Genomic DNA, 27646 nt, shown 5'->3' with positions numbered 1-27646 from the left:
AATTATGAGATATCTATTTATTAAATGTGCATGCTCCTGTAGTTTTTACTTTTTCAGAGCAGCTTTCTCTTAAAACTGGGAAATAAAACAATTTTCATTATAATTCTACTAAAAATAGCAAATTAAATACAAAATCTGCAACAATAGGAATTATTTAAACTAATATTTTTAAAAGCTATGTTTAGAAAACCATACAGTTGTCATGAGTAGAACTTGAAATGAGCTACCAATTTTTTTTTCAACTTTTCATGTATTATTAACAGAGGCTACCATGAAGTATGATTTTGAGGGAATTATGTTTTCGGACTAGTGCTCTGATCATCCCATCATGCCTATGGGGCATAAAGAAGGAGCCTAAACTTGTATTTCTACTTTACACAGGTATGGTCTCTTTTCTGTCACCATTAACAGAGGGTGGTGTAGTCAAACCTGTGATTATTTGTCGACTGACAGGCCATTCATAATGAAACCGAGAACCATGCAATTAAGAAATTAAGACACAGAGAAATATAAACATTTTCCCACTAAACAGAACTTACCAGCTTCTGCTTCAAGTTTATTTTCTTTTACAAATTTTTCTGTCATTCTTTCTGCAAGAGGTAAAAGCATTTGTTTTGCTAATTTTTTTTCTGCTACATTTGCCTGGATAAGGATGAAAAAATAAAGTTTAAAAACAAAAAATAAATCAATGGACAGAAGAACTGCAATATGAAAATACAAATATAGAATAGAAAGTAGTCAACTACATTAAAATTCAGCATCATTTTTAAGGCAACATTTTTTATAATCTTAACACACACACACACACACAGTCGGCATTTGAATAACATGCATTTGAAGTGAACTGCTTCAGTTTTATGTGAATTTTTTAAGTAAATAAGATTGTCAACTTTTTAAAGATTTGCAACAATTTAAAAATTTTGAAAATACATCATGCAACTTATTTAAGTTGATTATTTAACTTATTTCAACTTTTATCATGCAATTTATTATTTTTTCATCATGCAACTTATTATATTTCTTAAAAAAATTAAGAAAAACTTGAAATTTTCAAAATGTGTGCAAATACTAACATACCTAAATTTGATAACATAAAAAATCCATATATCACATGCTGTTTTGCATCATACAAGAAAATTGTTCTGCCAAATAACAGCAATCATACAGACAGATACATATATGCACCTCCCCCCAAAAAAGTAAGTAAAAGATTAACAATGTCATTCTGGCAAAAGAAGTGAATAATAAATCTAATTAAAAAAATCATATGGCAATATAATTACAGTTGTTATTATACCCAGTTATTAAATTTGTTGTTTGCTCTATTCCAGTTTATCTACAGGTTAATAATTTTACACGATAATTGCCCAGCATAAATATCTACCTTTGATGCTTCCCTTGAATTGAACCTTTAAAACTATGAAAAATTTTATTCACAAAAATATAAAATGTTAAAAATAAATAAAAATATTGGTGAATTTAAGTTTAACTTTTACATACAAAAGTTATCTGTGTCTTTCTGCTGTCATATAGATTACAGGAAAATTTTATACATATTTTTACCAGAAGTAAAAAAATTCCATTTCTTTCAGTTCTGCAGTTTGAATGAAAAAAACCTTATTAATAGTATGCAGAGAAGTTTACTTTCCCCATGCTGCATTTCCTCAACATTTTTATAAGCATCAGACAGATTTTAAACTCCAGCATTTCTCATTTTCATTTCTGTTACAATATCTTCATCTCTTGGATCTCTGCAAGTAACATTACCATCACATAATCAAAAAAGAAAAAACTCCATATGACATTCTGAAAATACAGTAATGGTTTTTCAGATAGTTGATTCTGTAATAAGTTAGACTGTTCTAGCATAAGCATTGTATCAAGAAGTAAAATGTTATAATCCTTATGATTGCGCTACTCCTTCAAAATGCTCAAAATGAGCTTCTTCCTGTAATGACACTTCAGGCTCTTGATCGTACTTTGTTCCATAGGTTGCAGTATCAAAACTGCATTTGGGGACAAAAAAACAATCTTAATCCACTCAAAATTTATGATATCACTGCGTACAACAAATTTGTAAATCAAGAGTTAAATCCTCTGCTTTTTAGCAAAAAGTTTTTCATTCCATTTTCTTAACCCTTCTTAAAACAGTTTTGATATCATCAATGCTTTATAATTAGTTTCATAGGAAACAACCAAAAAACAAACTTTTTATGCATTTTTGTTTTTGAGATTTTCCAATCACCAAAATTTTATGAAAAACGACACATTTTATACTGACACTTCAAAGAACCAAGATTTGTCTTTTTGACTATTTTCAGCCAGTGACTGGCCGAAACCACGTTTTAAATTTTGATTTGGCACCATATCGTAGAAGAACCCAGCTTCATTGGTGCTAAAAATGTCTTTTTTGGTATTGGCAAGAGATACCTCTTCAAACACTTTTTAATTTTTCCTGAAGAAACATTATTTTGCTTCCTAAATCTATCCAACCAGCCATTTTAGCATAAAAAGATAGTCCCTCCAAATTGTACAGCAAAGTCATTGGTCTTTACCTGAAGCACTTGTCCAAATATTGGCAGATTATGGCTTTTTTGATTGGTGAACCATTTCAGCTTCAACATGCTTCTACTTAAGCCTTCTAAACTTTTCCCTGCCATCCAAATTTTTTCCTATGGTACCAACCGTAGATTTGGATAAACCAGATTTTTCGTAGAAATTAGGCTGCAATCATTTTGCATTTTTCAAATAATTTTCACCTCATAATGGAAATGCTTTATGTTATGTTCACAGCTTGCCATGCACATGAGTTTTTGACACAGAAAGAAAGCACAGAATGTTTGGTCAAAGAGTATGTGAAAGATTCACGTTTCTGGAAAAGCTAAAGAAATACAATTTCATCACCAATTTGCATGGAATGGAATTTGCATAATTTAAGTTTTGTTAAACCAATAAATTTCATTCACTGGTATAAAAAAATTTGCCTTAGCAAAGGCTAAAAATTAAAAATTGGGAGATTTCTGATCTAGTAGGAGCTGCGATGAAAAATTGATGAGTTGGCAGCTATGAGTTTAAGTAACTACGAGCTCATAGCACTGAAGTAAGTTCAGATATATTACTTTAATGACCAACCTATTAAAATATGAAAAAATATTCTGTTAAAGTTTTAGTTTACAAGACATGCAGTCACTGTGCCATTTCTGTAGAAAATTATATGCATACAACAAAATAAAGAAACTAAGTTTCTAATTCATTTAGAATGTTATTAAAATAAATTACTTCATATAATGAAGTAAATATATAAATATTCTGAGTTTGCAGCTTGAATCAGAATTTGTTGAAATAATCTAATTGTTTAAATCTGGTATAATAAATTTTGTGCAATTCACAAAACATTTATAAATGTAAAAATAGAAACTTAAATGCACAAACCTGCATGACTATACTCATTATGGCCCAGAAATAATATGGATTTTTTGGTTTTAGTTTATACAGGGCCATAGCTGTTTGTTGTTGTTTTTTGTAATCTCCATTTCGTACATGAGACATAAACAAATGAGATAATAATTCTTCATTCTGAGGATCTTTCTTGGTTGCTCTTTCATATGCATCAGCAATAAGCTGAGCTAAATAAAAATAAAAAATTAAAAAAAAAAACTAATATATTAACAAATATAACAAAATACATAAATATCACAGGAATTCTCTGTGTTAAAAAGAAAAATTAAAACCTAAAAAGGTATTAAAAGTCTAAAGAAATATAACATATCACAACACTACCTTTTTCCTCTTTTTAAATTAAGTGGTAAAGATTAAAAAAAGAAAGAGAGTATATATTCATTTTTATTTAGGATATATGGTATTCTCGCACTATATGCCAAACCTTCACACGAAGTTGCTATCACTCACGCAAAGTCAACTCTCTAATTTTAACATATAACAAAACATGTGACATGTAAAAAACTCTTAACATGTAAAAAAAATGGTAACACATTGAAAATTATTTAAAACAGCAATGTATTAATTAATCAAAAACAAAGTAGTACTATTATCCATAATAAAACAGTAAAAATTACATAAAACAAACATTAATGAAATACTCGGCATTAAAAAAAAAGCAACAAAAATTAAATTAAAATTGCAACAAATATCCATAATAAAACATTTAACTTTCTCAGTTCTCTGTCCATATGGACAGAGATTTGTTTTAACTCAAAATAAGCATTGCAGAATTCTTGATATTGTAAGGAAAACTGGCACTGCTCTCCATGTACACCAAGTAAACTGTTTTAGCTTTAAAGTTAGAGAACTGCACAAATTAACTTCATAGAATGCATTCTTGCACTCTCTACAAGTAGGCAAAATGCCACATTTCTAAAAATGCAATTCTTTCTTTTTTAGTAGCAGACACACAGTGGTATTTCTATTCATTGCAAGGAGGTTGGGAAATTCACACACTAATCACAATAAATAGAAACACAGATCTTCAAATTTAAAAACTGCGAGAATTACTACCTCCATTATTACTGAGACAGACGGCAGTATTATACCTGCCTGTAACCATCAGTGAGTTGCCACATAAATACATTTTTGTAAAATTCTGGGTGTCCTACTTTGGAACATAGTACTTTACCCGCTGATTCTTGTCAAGGTTGGGTGGATTATGAAATAATACTGAATATTTTATAACTAAAACAAAATTGTCTCGTAATGAAACCTATTATTATAATTCAATGAGTCAGACTAAAGCTAATAAAAACTATAACCAACAATCAAATCTACTATGATTCCTCATTACAGTGAATATTTCTTTAATAATATAGAGATGTATAATTTAATACTATAAATGTAGAATCATAATATCAAATACAAAGAATAACAAATTAAAAATATCCCATCATTTTAATTCTAAAAATACAATTAGCTCTACAACTAGCTAAGTTGTATATAAGAATATTTCGTACAATTCTGTTTAAGAGACCATAAAAAATTTCAGCGTAAACACATGCGCAAAAGCGACAAATCTAGCAAATCTATGTGCAGACTTATTTAACTGCACACCAAATCTAGTGCATGCGCTGACTTCCAATTGTATAAATTTAGACAGTTCTATATTTGTAAGTCACCACTGAAATATTAGTTTAATTTTTGAATTCTTTTTTGATAACGCTATGTATCTAAAAATTTGGAAACTACCCTATGATGAAAAGTTTGCAACAGAATTTTTTTGAAAAAGGCATCATTCATGATAGAAAAGTATTTTAGAACAACTATGAGATGAAATTACGCTTTAATGGTAACTCGGTAGTGAAATGGAGGTGCAGATAAGAAATTTGTAATGCGAAGAAAGGATTAAGAAGTGAATATTGGCTCAAAGGATTGAAAATCTCCTTTACAGTTGTTAGGTTCATTTATTTTTGGTGTTAGAAGATGACATCTATTGAATTTTGTGAACTCCATCAGAAGGTGAACCACAATACAATTGTAGACTGGAACGGTTACATGCATGGGGTGTGTGCCGTAGCTTTAATTTCTCGGCCTAAGTTGAAAATCGGTGGATGTGGCAAAATTATTGAAGTAGACGAAAGCCTTTTCAGTAGTAGAAAAAATAATGTTGGACGTGTTCTTCCGCCACAATGGGTTTTCGGCAGATTATGCAGAGAATCAAATGAATGTTTCTTAGACTCTGTTCTAGATCTATCAGCGAAAACCTTATTGAATTCCATAAAAGAAAATATCGCAGAAGGAAGCATTATTTATACTGACTGCTTGGAAATCATACAAGTTGGATGAACAGCAAGAAAGATGTCGGCTTTGAACATTTTACTGTCAACCACAACTACAATTTTGTGGACCCCAAAAATGGGTGTCTTACACAATGCCAATGCCAATGATTTGCAATTTTCGGAGTGCCTATGGTTCAAAACCATTTACCTCCACATCAGAATTATTAAAAGTGAGCAGAAATAGGAAAAATTTGGCATAAGTGATTTACTTGATGCTCAATAGAGGGAGCCACAGGCTCGAGAAAGTTTAAGGATAGAGATGAGAAAATAAAAACTTAAGTATCATAATTTTTTTTATAAGTTTTTAGGTTTTTAAATTTTTTTTTTTTTTTTTTTTTGGTATTTTATATTTTATACTTTTTTTGGTTTTTATAATTTTTTTATACACAATACACACACTAAAGCAAAAAGCGGATACGAAAGAGTTTACGATTAATAGGCTCATTGGCATGTGGCTTGTGTAGGAGAGTGCAAATAATTAATGGGATCGCGATGAAAATATTCTTAGGCAGATTTAGAATCTGCGGGAGATGTGATTCTTAAGTAAACAGATTGATAACTTTGCTTGAAGATCTTGGATTGCAGTTGTAAAAGATGAAATAAGCAATTATATGAGCTATTATAGAGCGGCCGTGGGGCAGTGCTAAATTGCGTAATAAATGCCATCAGGGAACACTTGACGGCATTTCAATTCTTATTTGCCCGAGTTTATGTACGAATGTTTGTACAGGAAAAAAAAAAAAAATCTCTGCTATGTTGGCAGACATTAAAACATTTATGTTTCTCATCTAATTTCAGTTTTGTTTAACTTTTTTTTGTACATTAAAATAATAAAAAAGTGCATTATATGAAATTAAACTTTCATCAAATTAAAAATTAATAATCTTAGATAGTTCATTATAATTATGCTTTCTTTCAGTTATGTGCAGGCGAACAAAATGCATTACATGAAATTAACCTTTCATCTAAATTAAAATAATAATCCAAGATAGTTGTTTACTTCTATGCTTCTTTTCATGTGTTAGGGTTGCCAAAATTATTTTTGGCATTAACAAAAGTTTAGCGATTTTTTACTGTCCCTATAACGGAATTGTACCAAATATTTTTATTGACATTCCTAAATAATTAGATATTCACATATCTTGAAATGTGTCCTAACTATTGGAGATGGTTATTGGATGATAAAAGTCCAAAAGAGCAGGGGCCATTTTGAAAAGATCTTGATATCTTTAGAAACTTAAGGCCTTTCAGAATTAAACTGCACGATGGTTTAAACCTTTGTGGTGCACTATACTTTAAAGTTAGAATTTCAACAAAAAAGTTGTATGCCCTCTATCTAGGCCTAAAGTAGTACACAGGTCAAATTTTGTAAAAATTGCAGTTACCGTTTTAATTCTGTGGGTGTTCCATCAGGTGGAACACTGCGCCGCCAGAGCTCTTAAAAGTGCGACTAAGCGAGCATTGCAGTGAAGCACAGAAATGAGTAGATGCTTTTGTTAGTAATGAAAAAGCACTGTATTATGGTTGTATACATGGTTTTCTGGATATAAACAACATTCTTGAATATATGTGGATAAATGAGATAAATATATGTATATACATAAGTCCTATCTACAAAAATATCTACAAATATTTTGGTTTCTTAGCTTCGTGAAATTGTTCAAAGCATATTACACGTTTTGATAGAAGCACAAACCAACTTTGCAGGTTTTGAACAAGAAACACATTTTGTGTGGCTTCTGTTCCGTACAAAAATATGTTTAGAATTCCAAGTAAAAACTTGAGGCTGCGTAGAGAGGCCTGGTGATATGGATCATCAATTTTCTCATCAAATAAATGAGTTTCATCCAACATATCATCATCGGATTACACAAGTTGTTCAGGAGCGTATATCTCAGTATTGCTGCTATCTTCATACTCTGATTCAGAATCAGAGGGTAATTCATGAAGCACGTTTAGCGCTTCGGAAAGAGTGGGACCACTCAGTGCCATTTATGGAAAATTAATAACAAAAAATTAACTACAATTAATATTAACAATAAAGAAAATTAAGCTATAAAATATACTTACACAAAAAAAAAAATATCTACACAATTATTGAAAATAAACAGGAATGAGTCTAAAAAGCAGCAGGAAAAAATTCGCGCAGCTAGTAAGATGACTCGAGCTACTGATAAAATTCCCGCTTGAAAACTACTCACAAAAATTTCAAGATGCCCACATTAGGGCTTTCATAGCACAAACCACACCTCAACCCTCAAGACTGCTTTGTTTGACTTTATTCCCCCAAAACAACGGAAATAGAAAACACATGCAACAGATGTTTTCTCCTAAGACAGATGTTCTGATTCATAATAGCATGAGATCGCTAAAGGCGCAGTGTTCCCGCTAATGGAACACCCCATTTTAGTCAATGAGTCTGTGCATGCTTTTTGAATGAAAAATGTAAAAAATATATAACAAATAATAGAGTACAGCCATCAAAATTATACATAATTTTTTTTCAAACAAACTTCTTTGTATCGAGAAAAAATATAGAAAATTACTAGAAAATAAGTGGATTTTAACAACACATCATAAATGAAAATTCTGAGTCTCCTTGTGATATGCTGTCATCTACTATTTAAAAAGAGAAGTTCGAAGTATATTATAAAAGCATTTTTATGTATTTACAGTTGAATTTAACGGTTTTAGAAGCAATTCAAGTTGAGTGTTCCATCTAGTTTAACACTGAGCAACAAAGAGTTAATACATAAAACCACTCAAAATTAAAATATGTGAATTATTATTAGCCTGAAGTATGCATTTATACAAATAAGGTTTAGTTTTTCAACCATACCTTAAGCAAAATTCCCAACCATATCTTTTTTTAAAAAAAGCTAACCTTTTTAGCATATAAGTTTATGTTTATTCAAAAAAATAAAAATTATACATATTCTTCTGTTATCAGGAGTGGATTCAGAAATTTAAGCATGTATGCATATGTATATGTATGTACATCCGTATATGTACATATACATGCATGAAAACATCCATCCATACAATTCTGAATCTGGTCCTAATAATAGAAGAGTACCAAATACATTCAAGAAAGAAATTCATTCATATACATTCAAGAAAGCATACGTTTATGTAATTCACGATAACATATGGTCATAGCTTGAAGAGTTGGATCATCAGTTGGATCTTCAACGTGTACTTCTTGTAGTGTCCCAACTGCTTCATCTTGTCTTCCCAGACGTATTAATGCTAGTGCTTTCAAAGCCTAAAAAATGAGATAATGTTATTGGTAGTTCTGTATAAATGGTCATTATTTGCCGATGTATGAAACATATAGCAATAGACCATCTTTGGCTCTACTCTTATATGTGTCCTAATTTCACTCAATGTGGCGATATGTGTTCTACGCTAGTTTTTGGCACGATTGCGTGTTGTATGGCAACCCTGTTGACATTCAAAAATCTTTTCCTGGAGTGGTTTAATTCCTTGTTGGTTCGTGTCGTGCATGTTTTGAAATGGCTTATATTGCAATAATAGACGTGGTGGGAAGATTTTAGTCGTGTATTTCAGATTGTGTGGAAAGTAAATTTAGTATTAAAAGGTACGATGTTGGAGTTGTTAACGAGTCTTTTCTTCATGAGTGGTTTTATGAGGAATGAAGGGTATTTTTGGAATTTCTGTGTGACTTTTAAAACGGAGTGCGAAATGCAGAGCTGTTATGAGAGCTCAGATGAAGAAGGGCATTTCTGATAATTATGTGGATTTGCAGTAAAATGGTTCAGCGGAGTTTAAGATTTGTATTGTGGTTTTGGTGTAGTAAGTTAACTTTGGAGGAAGTTTTTATCATTTCTTTTGAAATTTTGAATCTCAGAAAGACATGTGATATAGCAAAATAGTGGCACTTTTGTTCAGAGACGTTGTGTGACTGGCAAAATTTTATTCAGGAATGTATTATGGTAAGTGCATTTTATTTTACTGTTTTTATTTTGTAGAATGTTCACTGTTTTTTTACTATGAATTTTTGTTGTTATTGTTGTTTTTTGAATTGTTTGTAATTTAGTTTAGTTTATTTGATTGATTTGTGTGCAATGCCTAGATTGTGCAATTCGTAGATTTTTTTAAAAGTTTAAACAGGATGCTGAGTACATGGTATTCTTTGAAATTTATTGTTGTTATGTTAATTTATTAAAGCAAGGTGTGCGTAGTTCGTAGATGCATTCGTTGGATAGATTGTGCAATTCATAGGTGTTTTTTTAAGTTAAAATGTATCGCTGTGTACGTGGATTCTTGTCAAATATTTTTGGTTAGAAACTTTACATTTTTGCTACCTAAATTTTTTGGTTTTTTTTTTTATTTTTATTTGTAGCTTAAATTGTGTGTTCAAAACATGGTTTTTGCATATGCGAAAACCGCGTTTCTTTTCTTTTTTTCTTTTTTTGAGGCATTTTAGGCTTAAAGTTCGAAACGTAAACAAAAAATTTAGATAGTAATATGGCAGCGTGGAGTTTCTCGCCCAAAACATTTGGTGAGAAATTTCGCGACCTGAGAGCGCATATAAGAGTAGTTCCCCCACATTTTATTGACTACATTTACAGTGCAAAAAATAATTTAAAAAATAAAGTAGACTACAATTTATATAAATTATCAAAACAAGTTGTTTCTAGATCATTCAAAGTAAATCGTTTCTAATCCTTCAGATTATTATACTACAGTACAAAGTCTTTAATCTGGACTCGTTGGGACTTCGGCGATTCCGGATTATAGATCATCAATTTAAATCTGGTAAGATGGCATGCAGAAATTATAAAATTAAAAATATGAAACCGTCATTTATGAAATAAAGAGCAATTATGATCTAAAGGGTATCAAAATTTACAAAAAAAAAAAAAGCTTAATATTTATTTTACTTTATTAAACATTTCTTTCGGTGAAAGTTGTTTAAGTTACTTCGTTTTTTATACTAATACTTTCTCTTTAATTCTATAAACAAACATAATTTCTTGTTCAGTTCCACTGTTCAAGTCCTGTAATTGCTGTGTTGAGAATACCAACTAACTTGTCAATCGAAATTTTTTTCATTTTCAATAACCTCTCTGTCACTTTCTTCATTATTGGAAGTGGTATATCGAAACATGCTTTTGCTTTGTAGATCCTTTGGCAGCTCCAGAATCGGAAACTCTTTTTGACATAATCGAAAGTTCAAGCTTACTTTTTATAAAATTGCTATAACAGTCTGCAAAAAATAATAAGCCAGATCCAATTCGAAGATTAAGGAAAAACGCAATCTGCAACATTAACTGAAATAGATAATTAGATAATTTTAGCCTAGCTTATACCGTCCGTTATACATTAGACGTGCGTGCGTAAACGCATATGCGCATGCATAAACGTATTATGCAGATGCGTAAATGTATATGCACATGCGTGAATGCATTATGCATTGACGCATGCACAGAAAGTTTGTAGCTTTGAGGTCCGGATTATAAATCATTCCGAAGTAAAGACTTTGTACCGTATTTTAATTTGAAAGATAAATTAAAGATATGATGCTGTGTAGCCCATATAATACATTCTGGGTAATATAATATACTGTGACATGAAAAAAGAAGAAATTATGCTAGATGTTTAAAAAACGAAAAGGACTGCAAAATACAAAGCTATATTATTACGTATTATTGGATCACAAAGATATCGTAAGTAAATAAGACAGATAAAATAGAAGATTTAAATCTTTATTGCAGTTTTAAGCTATAACAATTTTCCCAAATGAAGAAAAAACAATTAAAACAAGTCAAGGAAAAGCAAGAGGTAATGCAGTAGATTTTCCTCAGTGCAGGAATAAATAATACTAATTTGATTTACTACAATTTAAAACCCAATTCAAACTGTAAACATGAAAGAGAATGCTAAACTGCTCATACAGAACAGATAAAATCATTTAATAAGCTCGGTAATGTTTCACATTCATTACTGAGCATGTAGTGAGTTCATTACATGCTCAGTAATATAGTGTAGTACATTAAACTTGTGTATTAATCATAGCTCTTAATATAACTTTCTATTCATGCCACTGGCATGAGAAAATAGTACCACAATAACACCTCTAAAAAGTCAATCTTAAAATCCCAATGCAGTTAAAATACAGTTCATTGAGATTATATATTTTTTTTGTTTTAATTATGTTTTGGACACCATTTTATTGGGGAGGATGTTGGACGTAAAGAGGAATGGTACCAAAAAATTGCTAATTTTCGCCAATGGGTACCCTGAAATATATTTGGTACTTTTCCGTTTTGCCAGCGCAGGCGATAAAGTCTCCAATAATGGTACAACTGGATCCCAAACGGAATATCCACGCTGCTAACCTTTTATGCCTCATTTTCAAAACAATTCGCAGCCATTTCTTATCAAATTGGTTGTCTTTCAATACTGAAATTCAATTACATAGAATTTTTACCAGAAAGTTCAATTTTATGCCCTAAGGCCATTTGCGGTAATTAAGTCAATTACGATGTAATCGAAGGCGAAAATATAGAAAAAATATCAGAAAGGAAAAATCAAGGGTTAAATTCATCAATTCTAGTGAGAATGCACTAGCGAAGCACTGCGGTTTTACATAATTTCGGAGTAAGCTATTCGTACGAATTGAAATAATTCTTACATTTAAACTTGTATTCCAAATTAAGATTTAACTTGAAATTAATGTAGATAATTACTGAGAGAATTACATTTTTGTAGCGTAGTTTATGTAAGTTGAGATTACTTGGGGTCACGTGATACGAACCGACGAATCAGGTTTTGAACCATGAAAGCATAGTAAATTCTTAAAATGATGTTATTTTACAAATTTACTGTTCTTATTTATTGGCTTTTTACAAAATTTTAAACGATATTAAATATGCCTTCAAAATAAAAAATTCTTAGAACTAACATTTTTTATGTGTATGTTGTCGCCAATAAAATCTGCTTGGCGAGATTTGCGCCGGCGAAACGGAAAAGTACCATATATTTTTACCCTCAGTTGATATTATACTTGATTTGGTACATTTTTTGCATGACTCAATACTCTTATAATCCCTATCTGTTGCTTGAAAATGCACACTCGTACCTGATTTGGTAATACAGTACTTTTCCGTTTTGCCATTGCAAGCGATAAAGTCGCCAGTAATGGTACATCTGATGTCAAATGAAATATTCGCTGGTAACCTTTTACTTTAACTTTTACATTTTCAAAACAAGTATTTCAGATTGATTGTTTCTTTCAATACTGGCATACAATTACATAGAAGTTTTACCAGATAGTTCAATTTTATGCTCTAAGGCCATTCGTGGGCGGGAATTGTCAATTAGGATGCAATCACACCGCTCACCCGATGGCGAAAATCTAGAAAAGGCAAAGTCAATGGTTAAATTCATCAATTCTAATGAGAATGCACTAGCGAAATAAAGCACTGCGGTTTTAATTTCTGAGTAAGCTATTCGTATGAACTGAAATAATTTTTGCATTTAAGCTTGTATTCCAAATTAAGATTTAACTTGAAATTAATGTAGATAATTACTGAGAGAATTAGATTTTTGTAGCGTAATTTATGTGAGATGAAATCACTTGGGGTCATGTGATACAAACCGGCGAATCAGGATGTTGTATGATGAAAGCATAGTAAATTTTTAAATTAATGTCTTTTTACAAATTTATTGGCTTTTTTTCAAAATTTTAAATGACATTAAAATGTTTATACCTTCAAAATAAAAAAATCTTAGAACCAACATTTATCAATACTTTTTATGTGTATACTGTGTGTTTTGACCAATAAAGTCTACTTGGTGAGATTTGCGTCGGTGAAACGGAAAAGTACCGGTAATACTAAATTTCAATAAAAGTGTTTAAATACCTTATTTGGTTTTATAAACAAATGAAAACTATGTTTAAAAAATCTGGCATTTGTTCCGTCTTGGTTAAAATATTTCTGTCTATTTGTACAAGTGTAACGATTGCAGCGCAACATAATGTCAGTGGCGAGAGCCCAGTACTATTCACGAAGCCATAGGCATGCACTCAATCCACAACGAGTCTCTTTTCCTCTGCCCGGTCAAAGCGGCTGTTAATTGTAATCTTTATTCCTTCTTTTGCACGTTTAAGCGGCATTATTATGCATGAAAGTAAATTTTGTTAATATGTTAATTGTTAATCATAAAAGTAAATTTTGTTAATATATTAATTGTTAATCATAAAAGTCAAGTTTTTCAACTTTTATGATGTCATACAGTCCACAACCACATGCTATCAACATTTTGGTCCTAACTGACCCGAAAAAAGATCAGTAACTATGGATAACAGAATATCTCTGAATAGGCAATGTGGTTGTCTAAAAGTAAACAAACTGCAGCATTCTCTGTGTGACTTTGTCAGAAATAAAGAAAGGGAATTATTTTTAGAACTGAAATAGCAATCGCTATCAGGAATAAAGTGATCTTTGAATGAATTAAAACTGCGGTACTTCAATCTACCAGCAGAGGTTTCCATACAGGAATCCCGCGAAATCACTGAAGAACTAGAAGATGATCTGGAGAAAATGGAGGTAAGTCTAAAAATATCTCCTTTCAAAATTACAATCAAAAGTTTATACACTGTCAGTACTGATTGTATCGTCAGTACTGTTGAAAATATTAATGTTAAATTGGCAGAAATATGTACCTTTACCTCAATTCTCTGGAAAATATGGAGACTTTCATGATTTTAAATGCCAATTTATGTCCTTAATTGCTAAAACTAACTGAAACACAAAAATTTTATTATTTAAAGGTTGCTTTCAAATGTGAAGCAAAAAATATCGAGAATTTTGAAGATACATACCAATCATTGTTCCAAGTTTTCAAATTACATTATGAAAATAAATGAGCGATGGTGGATAGTCATATACAAATATTTTGAACCAAGAGATAATTCAGCAAAAATCACCTAAGGAAATTCCCCAGTTATTAGACAATATCAAATGCAATCTACATGTCTTAAAAGCGTTAGAGCATGATCTCGACAGGCTATATAATGCAATGTTAATAAATATTCTCCTTAAGAAGATTGACATAGAAACTCGAAAGCAATTTGAGCTCACCTTGAAATCCAAAGACGCTCCATTACTGGATGAATTTTTAAGTTTTCTTGAAAATCAAACTTTGATGCTAGAAAAGCATCCATAAAAATATGCCTGTCAAATTTGTGCCTAAACCAAGTATTGGTGCCAAACCAAAAGGTTTTGTTGTAAATTCAAATAATTCCAACTCAAAAAATGTACCTGTTATAATGGAAACCATACTCTTTTTAAATGTAATGCATTCAAATTTATGAATGATAAGAATAAGCTTATTATCGCCAAAAATAACAAATTATGTGTGAATTGTCTAAAAACTCATTCTAGAGAATGCAATTCAAACTTTTAGTGCAGCCGGTGCTTCCGAAAATATCGTTTCCTTCTAAATAGAGACAATGACCCTCAGTATTCAAAGGACACTTCCTGCCTTCCATCAACTCAGGAGAAAACTAATCCCTCTGAAGAAGTTTTGGGTGACAACATACAGCAAAAAGTACACAGTCTTGCAGCCACTTCCAGGGTGGGAAATTCTGTCCTACAGAGTACAGAGAGAGCTCTACAGAATAACAGCCCTAGGACTCTGGTTCGCAAATGAATCTTATCACCAATGAATGCACAGAATTTTTTGTCTTGAAAACTAAACCCATCCAAATACACATTTCAGGAATAAGTGGATCAGCTCATTCAATCAAGGCGAAGACTTTCACCCATATTTTGAAAGAAACAGAAACCTTTTCTCACAATTTAGAATTATGTATTCCAAAAATAACAGATGTAATTCCTTAAGCCAAACTGGATATTTCTAATCCAGTGATACCGCATGACATTATACACCTGGTAAAATCAACACATTGACAGGAAGTGAACTATTCTTTAACATCTTGAAAGAAGGTAGAGTTCAAGTGCTCAATGGAAACGTAATATAACAAAACACAAAATTTGGTTATTTAAAGACAGGGGACGTACCTACTATTAATAACCAATCCTACTGTTGTTTGATAAAGGAATCAACTCTTGATAATACAACTATGGATGTTAATACAATTGGATGTTGTTAAGGAATTCTGGGTATTTATGTATTATGATGACTACCTAGATATCTCGTCAAAACTGGCGACCCTTGTAGGTTATACAAGTTAACACTAAATAGATTAACCCTAAATAGTATTACCACACCTTTTTTTGCTACATTTATGCGGATTATTACGTTTAGGTTAAACACATGAAACTTTTTGTGATTATTTTTTTCCGAGTGGATATTAACATTTTCCAACTTACTTCAAATAAAGAAGAAGCGAAATATTTTTTCAGAGAGGATGGAATTTTAGCCAAAGTACGCATTTGTAAAAATGGCCATCACATGAAGTTTTATAATTCAGGATATTATTGGAGATGCAATGTTAAAAATTGTCAACAAAAGTTTGGTATCCGAACTGGTATGTGGTTTGGAAACAGTCATATTAAATTTTTCAAAGCTTTAAGATTTATTTACTTTTGAGCACATGAACAGTCGTCCATTAAAGTGCAAACATTAGTCGCATTTATCCGATAGGACTGCTATTGATAGGAAAATTATAGGCGTGAAGTGTGTGTGAAAGATTTGGAGGATAATCGAAATATTAAAATCGGAGGGCCCGGAATGATTGTCGAAATTGACGAAAGCTTTTTACACGTTGAAAAAATAATCAAGGTCGTATCTTGCCACAATAGTAGATCTTCGATGGAATTTTCCGGGAGATAAAAGAAACCTTTCTAGTCAGAGTTCCAGACCAGAACGCAACAACATTAATGCATGAAATCCAAAATAATATTGCTAAGAGGTCAACAGTAATGTCAGATTCATGGCCTAGATATCAAACAGAGGAGTTCACTGCTGATGGTTTTGAACATTTTAAGGTGAATCATCGATAACAATTTTGTTGACCCATCTACACAGACTTATACTCAACATGTTGAAAGGATGTGGGGTTCCGCAAAATGGAGGAACAAGCGACAACGTAGGACAAGCCGAAATTATTTGGATACCTATTTAGCTGAATTTATTTGGCGGAAAACACAGGAAAAGCCTTTCAATACTATTTTGAAAGCTATTTCATTCCACTTTCCTTACCATTAACTTCAAATGTTATGGTAAATAATGTTCAAATTAACTTTTGAGTAAATTTTAATTTTTTTTATTTGTATTTAATATATAGTTTATATATATATAGATATATGTTTATTTATAATATATATATACACGGGATTTTTGGTTTTAAAGTTTTTGTTCCTTTATAATTAGAGCTTTTATTTTTAAAAGAATTTATAAAATAAACCAAACAGTGCCAATGAAGATTTTTATCGGCAAATGTTGCCAAGGTAGTTGTCATAGTACACAAGTACTGAATTCTGTTTGACTGAAGACATGGAAATTTTTAAATAAGGCAAGTGGATATTTCCTTTGTGTAGTGCTAAGATGAATTTCCTTTTTTATGTTATTTGATTGTTTGATTTAAAATGTAGTTTACTGAGATTATATATATATATATTGCTCCTTTGACCTTTTTAAGTGAAAATATATCAATGTGCACATAGACAAAGTTAAGGGAGCGCACAATGCCAAGTTTGTGCAATTCTCTGATTTCTTTTAAGTGTAAATAGGTCGATGTGTACATGGATAGCGAGGTTATGCAATTCATTGACTTGTTATCTTGGCTTTGTGTAGCGACGATTTGTTTCGCCGCTACGCAAAGCCAAAATAACAACGTCAAAGAATTGCACAAACTCGGTATCCATGTACCGCCCCAAAATCACCAATTTTTGCCAAGAGACACTAGTAAATATATTTTTCTGGAATCCTTTAGAATCGTGGGTCTATAAATTTGCCTTGAAATCTTTCTAAACTTTCCAAGCTTCAATGTCTAAAATCCTAAAGAAAAATTACTCCTGCCAATTCTGTAACAGCGAAAATCCAGAAATGTTTTTAGAAAAAAATCGGAGGAAAAAAGTGTGAAATTAATTTGATAGAGAAAACTGATGCATATTCTGAGAATTCTGAGAAATAGGAAAAATTCTTACCATGAAAAAATTGAAAAGACATTTTTAATTAATTACATAGCTCTTTTGCTTTTCCTAAAAACTGTTTTGTAAACTTTATAGCATTATTCCTTGCTTATTTTTCAGATTCAAAAAACTGTATAATATGTGGCCAAAATTGAACTCTATAATACAGTCAAAAGTCATTAATTCGGACACCCATAATCCGGACCACAAAGCTAAAAATTTTCTGCGCGTGCGCCGCGTTGACGCATGCGCATAGGCGTTTACGCGTGCGTGCAAGACCTTTACGACTGCGCATGTGCGTGTGCGCAAGCGCAGAATACGTTTTCGCGTGCGCATTTAATGTATAACGGACAGTATAAGCTAAAATTATGTAATTATCTATTTCAGTTAATGTTGATGATTGCGTTGTTCCTTAATCTTCGAATTGGATCCGGCTTATTATTTTTTGCAGACTGTAAGAGCAATTTTATAAAAGTAAGCTTGAACTTTCGATTATGTCAAATAGAATTTCCAATGCTGGAGCTCCCAAAGGATCTACAAAACGAAAGTATGTTTTGATGCCCATCAAACAAAAAGTGAAATTGCTGCAAAAAATGGATAAAGGCATATCCTTTGTTTATCTAACCGTTCCGAAATCTGTTTATCAATTTCACGCTGCTCTGCGCGGGGGTGGGGGGGACGTCGCGGCGCGCAATGAACTGGAAGTTAATCATTAGCACTATCGTTATCTTCGGGGCAGATGTTTTTATTTTATTCGGCTTATAATTCCTTACTAAATGGAGTATTTCATCTCGATGTACTCCGTCTTTGATATGTTTTCAATCAAATTCCTCGTCATTATAAATATCACAAATACAAATCAAATAGTTTTCTGGTTGCAATTTTCTAATTTCGGCTATGCTTAATGTATTACACATGCGCGTGTTGAAAGAAATGTTTAATAAAGTAAACAAATAAATATAAGCTTTTTTTTTTGTAAATTTTGATACGCTTTAGATCATAATTGCTCATTATTTTATAAATTACAGTTTCATATTTTTAATTTTATAATTTCTGCATGCCATCTTACCAGATTTAAACTGATGATCTATGATCCGGAAAAATCGATAATCCGGAATCGCCGAAGTCCCGACGAGTCCGAATTAAAGACTCTTGACTGTATGACAGTGAAAAATAAAAATGCTTGGTTGATCTTTACAATATGGTAACTGGTAGTTTGGCGACATTTTGGAGGCGATAAAGGTTAATCCCTGGCACTTTGGTAATAATGTGAGCAGTACTCAGTTCCGATTACGCATTATTTTGTGTGAGGGAAATGAGAGATCATGGCATATGTCATGTGATATTAATGGACGAATTACGGTTCTTTAATCGGAAAAGGGGGGAAATCGGGAAAAAATCTGGAAATTTTGTATTTGGCTTTATTCTGTGTTGTGTGAAACAGTGTTCATGAATTTTTGGATCCCATGGCCGTAACTGAAGTGAATTCGAAATGGGTATTTATGTATGTATTAATTTAATGTATGTGCTCATTTATATTTTAAGTAGTGTTTTTGAATTTAATTATATTTTAATTAAATGATAGTTATTTTGTGAATTTTATGTTTGTAGGAATTTGGTATACGTTTTAGTTGAAGTAAACGTGCATGGAAATAATTTAAATATCTGACAATAAGTATTTGTAATGGTTGCGGTATGAATTCATTGGTGACGTGTATAATGTAATAGATGATTTAGAGGTAAAAGTTTTTGGATATTTTATTTATTTTATATGTGGAAATGTTCATTACTTTTTCGCAATCAGGTAATTTCATATATGTTCTTTTTACCGGGTTTAAAGATTGAGAAAATTGTCATGTATTTTCGTGAAATTTTTCTAATTTATGAGAAAAAAGCAGTGTACATGGATATAGTGAAGGGTGTGCGCAATGCCATTTTTGTGCAATTCTGGGATGTTTTTTAAGTAAAAATAAGTCGGCGTGTACATGGTTTAGTGATATTTTAATTAAATGATAGTTATTTTGTGAATTTTATGTTTGTAGGAATTTGGTATACGTTTAAGTTGAAGTAAACGTGCATGGAAATAATTTAAATATTTGATACTAAGTATTTGTAATGCTTGCGGTATGAATTCGTTGGTGACGTGTATAATGTAATAGATGATTTAGAGGTAAAAGTTTTTGGATATTTTATTTATTTTATATGTGGAAATGTTCATATTTGGAAAGGGTAAATACTTTTTCGCGATCAGGTAATTTTATATATATTCTTTTTACCAGGTTTAAAGATTGAGAAAATTGTCATGTATTTTCGTGAAATTTTTCTAATTTATGAGAAAAAAGCAGTGTACATGGATATAGTGAAGAGTGTGCGCAATGCCATTTTTGTGCAATTCTGGGATATTTTTTTTAAGTAAAAATAAGTCGACGTGTACATGGTTTAGTGATATTTTAATTAAATGATAGTTATTTTGTGAATTTTATGTTTGTAGGAATTTGGTACACGTTTAAGTTGAAGTAAACGTGCATGGAAATAATTTAAATATTTGATACTAAGTATTTGTAATGCTTGCAGTATGAATTCATTGGTGACGTGTATAATGTAATAGATGATTTAGAGGTAAAAGTTTTTGGATATTTTATTTATTTTATATGTGGAAATGTTCATATTTGGAAAGGGTAAATACTTTTTCGCGATCAGGTAATTTCATATATGTTCTTTTTACCGGGTTTAAAGATTCAGAAAATTGTCATGTATTTTCGTGAAATTTTTCTAATTTATGAGAAAAAAGCAGTGTACATGGATATAGTAAAGAGTGTGCGCAATGCCATTTTTGTGCAATTCTGGGATGTTTTTTTAAGTAAAAATAAGTCGGCGTGTACATGGTTTATGTGTATGTGTTATTTTGAAAAACGCGTAAGGAGTATGGTATTGTGCACTTTTTCCCAATTTTGCAGTGAATATTTGTCATGATTAAGCAGTTTTGTTAGATAAAATTTCTAGCATAAGTGTAATTCGGCTAGTAGATTGTTGGAAGAAGTGTTCAGTAGATAAAAAGAAAAGAAACATGTCTTTACTTCGTGAAGACAAAATGGCGGCGGGAAAAAAAAATAGAGGGTTGCTGTAGGAGAGTTGGTCGCCAAATTTTCGCCAAAAAAATGCCAAGTTACCATAATGTAAAGATCAACCAAATGCTTTATTTTAATGTTATTTCTTAAATATAATTCCAATATATTACCATGATTTTAATGAAATTTATCAATGTTAGAATGTTCTAAAAAATCATCAAAAAATTCTCAGATCTTGGAATTAAAAATTTTCCATAGAAATCGATCTTAAAATCGCCAAAATGTTGATAATCGCGAAGTTTAGAACCGTTTAATAAAAGATTTCACATCCCCAAAAGCGGAAAGTTGTTTGAGAGCTCTTCATTATAAAAAATGAAATAATTTTGAAATGCTTATGTTTCACTTCTTGCTCAGAAACTCGAGTATCTCACCATTATTTATATTACAAATAGGAACAAATTGTAACTCGTGAACCAACATTCAAAAAATAGCCATATTTGCCAGTGATTCGCCAAAAATATTCCTGCAAAATGCTAATTCACACCCAAAATGGCAGTTGTAAAAAACAAACAGAAATTTCAGATGATTAAAATTAAGGACCTTCTGCCGATTTTGGCCAAAATTAAGGACTTCTAGGGACCAAAAATCAATTCCAAAAAACTTAAGGACTCTTAAGGACCGTACGAACCCTGTTCCAGTTTGGAACTATGCGGTCCCTTTTATGTCACTTACAAGTATCAAAGAAAGGTTGTGCTAAATAAAATTTACATTTGTGTATGTATATGTTTTGTGACACGAGCTATTAATCTTGAGCCTTTGTCAGATTTAACTTCTAGTGCTTTTATTGCCACTCTTAAGCGTTTCACGGCCAGACGTGGCAAATGTGCGAAAATATTCACTGATAATGCCCCTAATTTTGTAGGAGCAAATTCTTTGCTGAAGAAATTTTACAATGTAATTAATTTTCCTGACAAAACTTTGGCCTCACATTTCACGTCCGAAAGACTGGAACTTTATTCCTCCCAAGCCCCTCATTTCGGAGAGCTACGGAAATCCGGTGTAAAGTCCATAAAGTTTCTTTAAGTCCAACACTTAAAGAGAACAATAGGAATTTTGTGTTTTACATATGAGGAGTTTGAAACTATAATTGTGCAGTTAAAGGGAATACTAAATTTGAGACCTCATACATCTATTTCCAATGATTCTGATTGTTATGACGTTTTGACCCCAGGTCATTTCTTAATAGAGATATCGATACAGGCGATTCCAGAGCCAATGATAATAGACGTAAATGAAAATCGGTTAAGCCAGTGGCAGAGAACAATGAAAGTAGTGCAGATTATTGGAAAGAAATGGTCAAATGACTATTTAGGAACTCTGCAGCAGAAAGAAAAGTGGATGATAGTGAAGGACAATATTTCTGTTGGTACTATGGTACTCGTCAAGGAGGACCATCTGCCAGTTTGCAAATGGATTTTAGGTCGGGTTATTAAAGTCTATCATGGAGAGCTGACAATAAAATAAGAACCATTAAAATCAAAACAAAATCAGAATTAAAAAGAGCGATCACAAAGATTGCCGTTCTTCCTGTAGGAAACTGAAATGATATTTTTGCATATGTATTGTATCTTGTTCTAGTATTGTAATAGCTGTAGTTACAGTAATGGTATTATGTTGTTTATAAGTATATTAATTTTGTTTTAAGAATGTTTGTATAATTCCTTGAAATTGTGTAATATCAATCCGGAGGAGTGTTAAATCCCTTTTAAGCCCGATGGCGTTGCCATCACTACTGTTTACAAAAAGAATGTTATTACTTTACTTTTTAGAGTTTGCTTCAATGGCGAAGTAGAGTGAAAGTGAAAGCCTGAGTGTCTTTCATAAATGAGTGAAATAAAAGTGATAATATATTATTGTTTAGTTTGTTAATTAGTTTAACTAAGAGTTACAGTCCATTTAGGATTTAGCCAGACCATCACTCAGCATGGAAACTGGCCATCACTGATTATTATAATCATACAAGATTATTTTTTAACACATTTTGAAATTACAGTGGAAATCCATCCAACTTACTTTCTTTAGATACTCATTATTATTTTTTATTACAATTTAACAAAAAACATTTACATGCAGTTAAGAATAAGTACAATAAATAGCAGTTATAACTTTTCAGATACATTTAAAAATCATATTCATAATACCTTTGCACACAAAAAGTCTTTTTGCTTTTTAAGTAGTTTGTCAGCTTCCTGTAAGGCTTTTTTGTTGTTGCCATTGTCTAAACAATCTGAAATTTTATAATTATAATTCATATTTACAACACACATAATACCTGAGAAATAAATACACAAATGATTTCATAAAATCAATCATTAATAATATAAATAACGACACATATTAAATTAGCAGGAGGTACCATATTTAGGAAACCTTTTTTACAATGATAGTTTTTCATTAAGGTAAATAAAATTATTCTGTATATTAAACGTCAACTAACAAGAAATGATGAAATGTGACTGACAAGTGATAAAAAAAGCTAATGTCAATGTCACATCCGCGAAGAATGGAAAACCAAACCTACACAAGATGAATTTTAATAAAAGTTTAACTCTACATACTAGAGTTTTCAGTATTATATAAAAACACAAAGTAAACAATTCCAAGTGCGGAATATAATTTTAAATTAAAAAGGCACTGAGAAAATGAACTTCATAAATCATTTCTTGATTAGCGTTTAAATATTACAATATAATTCAAGATCAGCACTTAAATACCAAATTACATAAACTATACTTGAAATACACGATTGAACACAAAATTTAGAGTACGGACATATTGGCTTTATGATCAGTTACGTTCTAAAACAAATTTATTACTCTGCTATTCCGCAAATTATATTAGCGCAATTAATACTAAAAATTAATACATTAAAATATTTTTGAACACAAATATTAATACTTTATTTTACACTAAAATCCGTAAATAACAGCTGAATCTATAAACTAGGCATTTATGATGAATAAATGATTGGTTTATATACATATAAGTTAATCGGCAAATCTGTCAGGTTCTAAAAACATAATAACAAACCGTAAATTGGACGCAATCTCCGCTCATTCACTCCAGAATCCACATGTGACCGCGCAGCCATGTTGAAAGATCCTCGTCTTTCCCCTGCTTTACGGTTCTAAAACAAACTCAAGCTAACGGTGTCATAAACGGTTTGACTGTTTTGTTACAGTTTCAGGTCTATAATAGGAAAGAGCGATAACATAACTGCAAAATCTGAGAAAAGCTTTTGTTATGCTTAACGGAAAAAGGAGTGTCCTCGTTATCAACATATTTTATCTGCCTATTGCGTTTTGGGGATCTAATGATATTTTTCATTAACATCTTTTTGTGTAGCTAAAATAAAATAACTCTACTATTTTTACTCTCTGAAATGCTCTAGCAATTTTGGCGAAAATTTTTTCCCTAGGACTGCCTTGAAAATTAGCTAATAAACACAATATTCAGTCAAAAATTCTTCCTGACCATTTTTACTTTCTTGCAGTATTTACAAAGTTTTCAAGGGTTGCGCTTTTCAGTTACCACTCTGTTTTACTGTTTATTAAATGTACTAAGTTCGGCATTGATTAAGTAGGTTTATTTGCATTAATTAGTTTAATTCTTTTCGACATGAATGAGTTAAACGAACTAATTTTATGAATATATTGAAGTTTCTTCTATATAGTTTTAAAAATTTATAACATAAATATTTAGCTTGTATTTTAATATGAATTATTTTGGTGTCAGAATAAAATTCTTTTAATCTAGCCTTGATTTAATATACCTCAGTTTCATCCCGCAGCTATATACGAAAAGAATAACCTTTTGAAAATTATCACTGAAAAGATTTCTTGTAAGATAATCATTAATGCCTTTAAAAGAAAACTGTTCCGGATTTAATTTTTTCTTGCTTATTTATGAGTAAACTTTAAACCGGAGTTTCAGAAGAGATGTCTTGTTACTTGCTAAAATGCCGCAAATACTACACCCTCAAGAGTCACCGTAGCTTGCATAAATTTGCCAGGCTAGTTTCAAAGATTAAATAAAACCTTATTCTTTAGCTGCAGAAGTGAAAATGACGATGTAAGGCATGTATTCCCGAGGTACTAATTGACAAAAATTAGAGAAAGTTTTGAAGCAAAGCTTTTAGTGCCATCAATTGACAAAATGTAAAAAAAAAAAAAAAAAGCTATGAAATAATTCTTTTTAATAATAAAGGTAAAAACTGAAAGATTTTGAAGAATGTGAAACAGTCAAGATGTTTTTTGAATAATTTTTGCTGCAGAGGATTGGAAAATGTGTTTATTTTTAGACCAGTAATTGCTGGGAAATAAAAGATTGGTGTGTTTCTTTTTTTCATAACGTACTACGCTTCATTCTTCTTAGTATGAAATTTTAAGCCTTTCTTAGTTGGCCGATATATACTAAGCCCCACTGACAAGGAATACCGCATATACTACATGCGTTCATATGCGGAATGAGATCTGCAAGTATGGAACTGTGAATTATACTGATCACAGGAAAAACGACGCGAAAATTAAATTTTTTAAAAATACTATCAATTTGATGACTGGGCGATGAAGGAAAAAGAAGGGCTACTGAATTTGATGTCTTATATTCGCTCAAAATGAGAGAATGCTGTTTATTGAGTTGAGATGTATGAGCATAACCAGCTCAGAATGCGGGGATGCCCGTTACAACTCCTATGGTTATACTCTTCCTCTTCCTATTACAGCATCTTTGTACGTGCAGGTAATAATTACCTGACGAGTATATTACGTTAAGGCCAAAAATGTTAGTATAAATATTAATTACATTATATACTCTAATAATAATAAAGGAAAAAATCTGACAGAGTTCAGATTCCAACAATCGCTCAAAAGCATTTACTAAGGTTTTCTGCGCTTTCTCTGAGCTGGCTGTTTATCAGTCTGCTGTTGCATTCTTCCCTGCTAACTGTATTATTAAACACCATTTTCTTCGTACTTACGCCATACACGGTTCAACAGCAAAATTATAAAAAAAATTAAAAGCAGCATGTATTTAGAATTAACGTGTTAAATGTTGGTATGAATTTTCTATTTTTTTTTTTTTTTCCAATTTTTTTTCCTCAGATCGTTATATTAATGTTCAGTTTCTTAGTAAGATAACCTTAAAAACTTTTTGTGTGTCATTTTATTATTAACGTTTTATGTGTTAACTTTATTTATTAGATATCACGTTCTTTAAACTTACGTCACATAAACTTCAATTCAACAGCAAAATCACAAACTATTTAAAAACAGTATATCTTTAGAATTTCCGACAGACAGTCTCGAGAGCTAGAGATAAAAATGATTTATTCCGTACAGTGTTGTCACTACTCTTTTTCAAATGAGTGTTTTTTAATAAAAAATTCATTAAAGTTTTGCAAAATATGAAATTTGAAATTCAAAATTCGGGCGTTCAGGTGCACATGCTCGGATGAAGGACCCCGTTATTCAAAATTCAATGGCTCTAGGTACCGCCGTTTTTTTCACAATGGGAGGAACATACATACATGCATGCAGATTCTTCGTTAGTTAATTTCGTTAAAGATAATAAAGGGCGATGGCTTTTAGTGGCAACAATTTAAAAAGTGATTCCGAGTTTATAGTGATTATGAGTTCATAGTGGATGACGCAAAATCCTGTTTCGACACTAATAACCCTTTTGAGCTAACACTCTTTTGTGCTAATTACGTGGCATAATTATGGATATATTGCATTTAATTAATGTATATTTATAATAATAATAATTACCTAGCAAACATATTAAATGCATATTTCAACATTTCTGTTTTTCACCTTAACCATTTTAATCTTTATTAAAAGAATTTTAAAAGGCATACCAAAGGAAAAAAAAAAATCTTAGTAAATGTACTTTTGGTACTTTGCTTTTATTTCTGACATAAACAATCAGATCCATATAAAGGAATATTAAAATCATTTTAAATTCATATCTTACTTTAGTTATATAATAATACTATCAAGTTGAACATCTATCAAATATTATCTTTGTTTGATGTAATTTAGAAAATTACACATGGCAATAGTGGTGGTTTTTTACATTTATGCTATTTCCATTTACCGTTGTTATACTGGGCCTAGCCAGCGTGAATTTGCAGGCTTTTTGCCAGTTGTCTTTATATATGGCATCTGCCTAAATGTCTCACATTGTGAAAAAATAACGATATCTAGAGCCATCACATTCTGAATAACATAGTCCTCAACCCAAACATGAGTACCTGAAAGCGCGAATTTTGAATTTTGAATTCTTTTTATTGTTTGTTTCATATTTTGTAAAGCTTTAACAAATTTTTGATTAACAAACGATTTGAAAGCGAGCAGTGGTAACAGTGTACGGAATAAAACATTTGTATCTCCAGCACGTAAAACTGTCTATCGAAAACTCTAAAGGTATGCTGTTTTTAAATATTTTGTGATTTTGCTGTTGAATAGAATTTTATGTGGCGTAAGAGCAAAAATTTGATATTTAAAAATTAAAGTAAAGATACAAAAGTTAATAATAAAAACTGTTTTGTAAAGCCATCTCAGTAAGAAAAATGAACATTGGTATAATGAATAGAGAAAAG

At 31.2% G+C, this 27646-nt stretch overlaps 1 protein-coding gene across 1 annotated transcript in view; it reads right to left on the bottom strand.

Annotated features, from left to right (window-relative positions):
• psidin (phagocyte signaling impaired) overlaps positions 1-24232 on the bottom strand; it is a 104004-nt gene extending 79772 nt beyond the window's left edge. The window contains exons 1-5 of the mRNA XM_035350986.2: positions 24076-24232; positions 23187-23272; positions 8913-9051; positions 3433-3626; positions 540-642 (exon numbers count right to left, since the gene is read on the bottom strand). Of these exons, the coding sequence (XP_035206877.1) occupies positions 540-642; positions 3433-3626; positions 8913-9051; positions 23187-23272; positions 24076-24136 (583 nt within the window). The 5' untranslated portion in view covers positions 24137-24232. The remainder of the gene's footprint in view (positions 1-539; positions 643-3432; positions 3627-8912; positions 9052-23186; positions 23273-24075) is intronic.
• Between the last annotated feature and the right edge of the window lie 3414 nt (positions 24233-27646).

Source organism: Stegodyphus dumicola, chromosome 4, assembly GCF_044657685.1.
Source record: "Stegodyphus dumicola isolate Sdum_Otavi_A_Nest chromosome 4, ASM4465768v1".
In the NCBI taxonomy this organism is placed as follows: domain Eukaryota; kingdom Metazoa; phylum Arthropoda; class Arachnida; order Araneae; family Eresidae; genus Stegodyphus; species Stegodyphus dumicola.
This window is presented reverse-complemented; position numbering and strand designations above follow the sequence as displayed.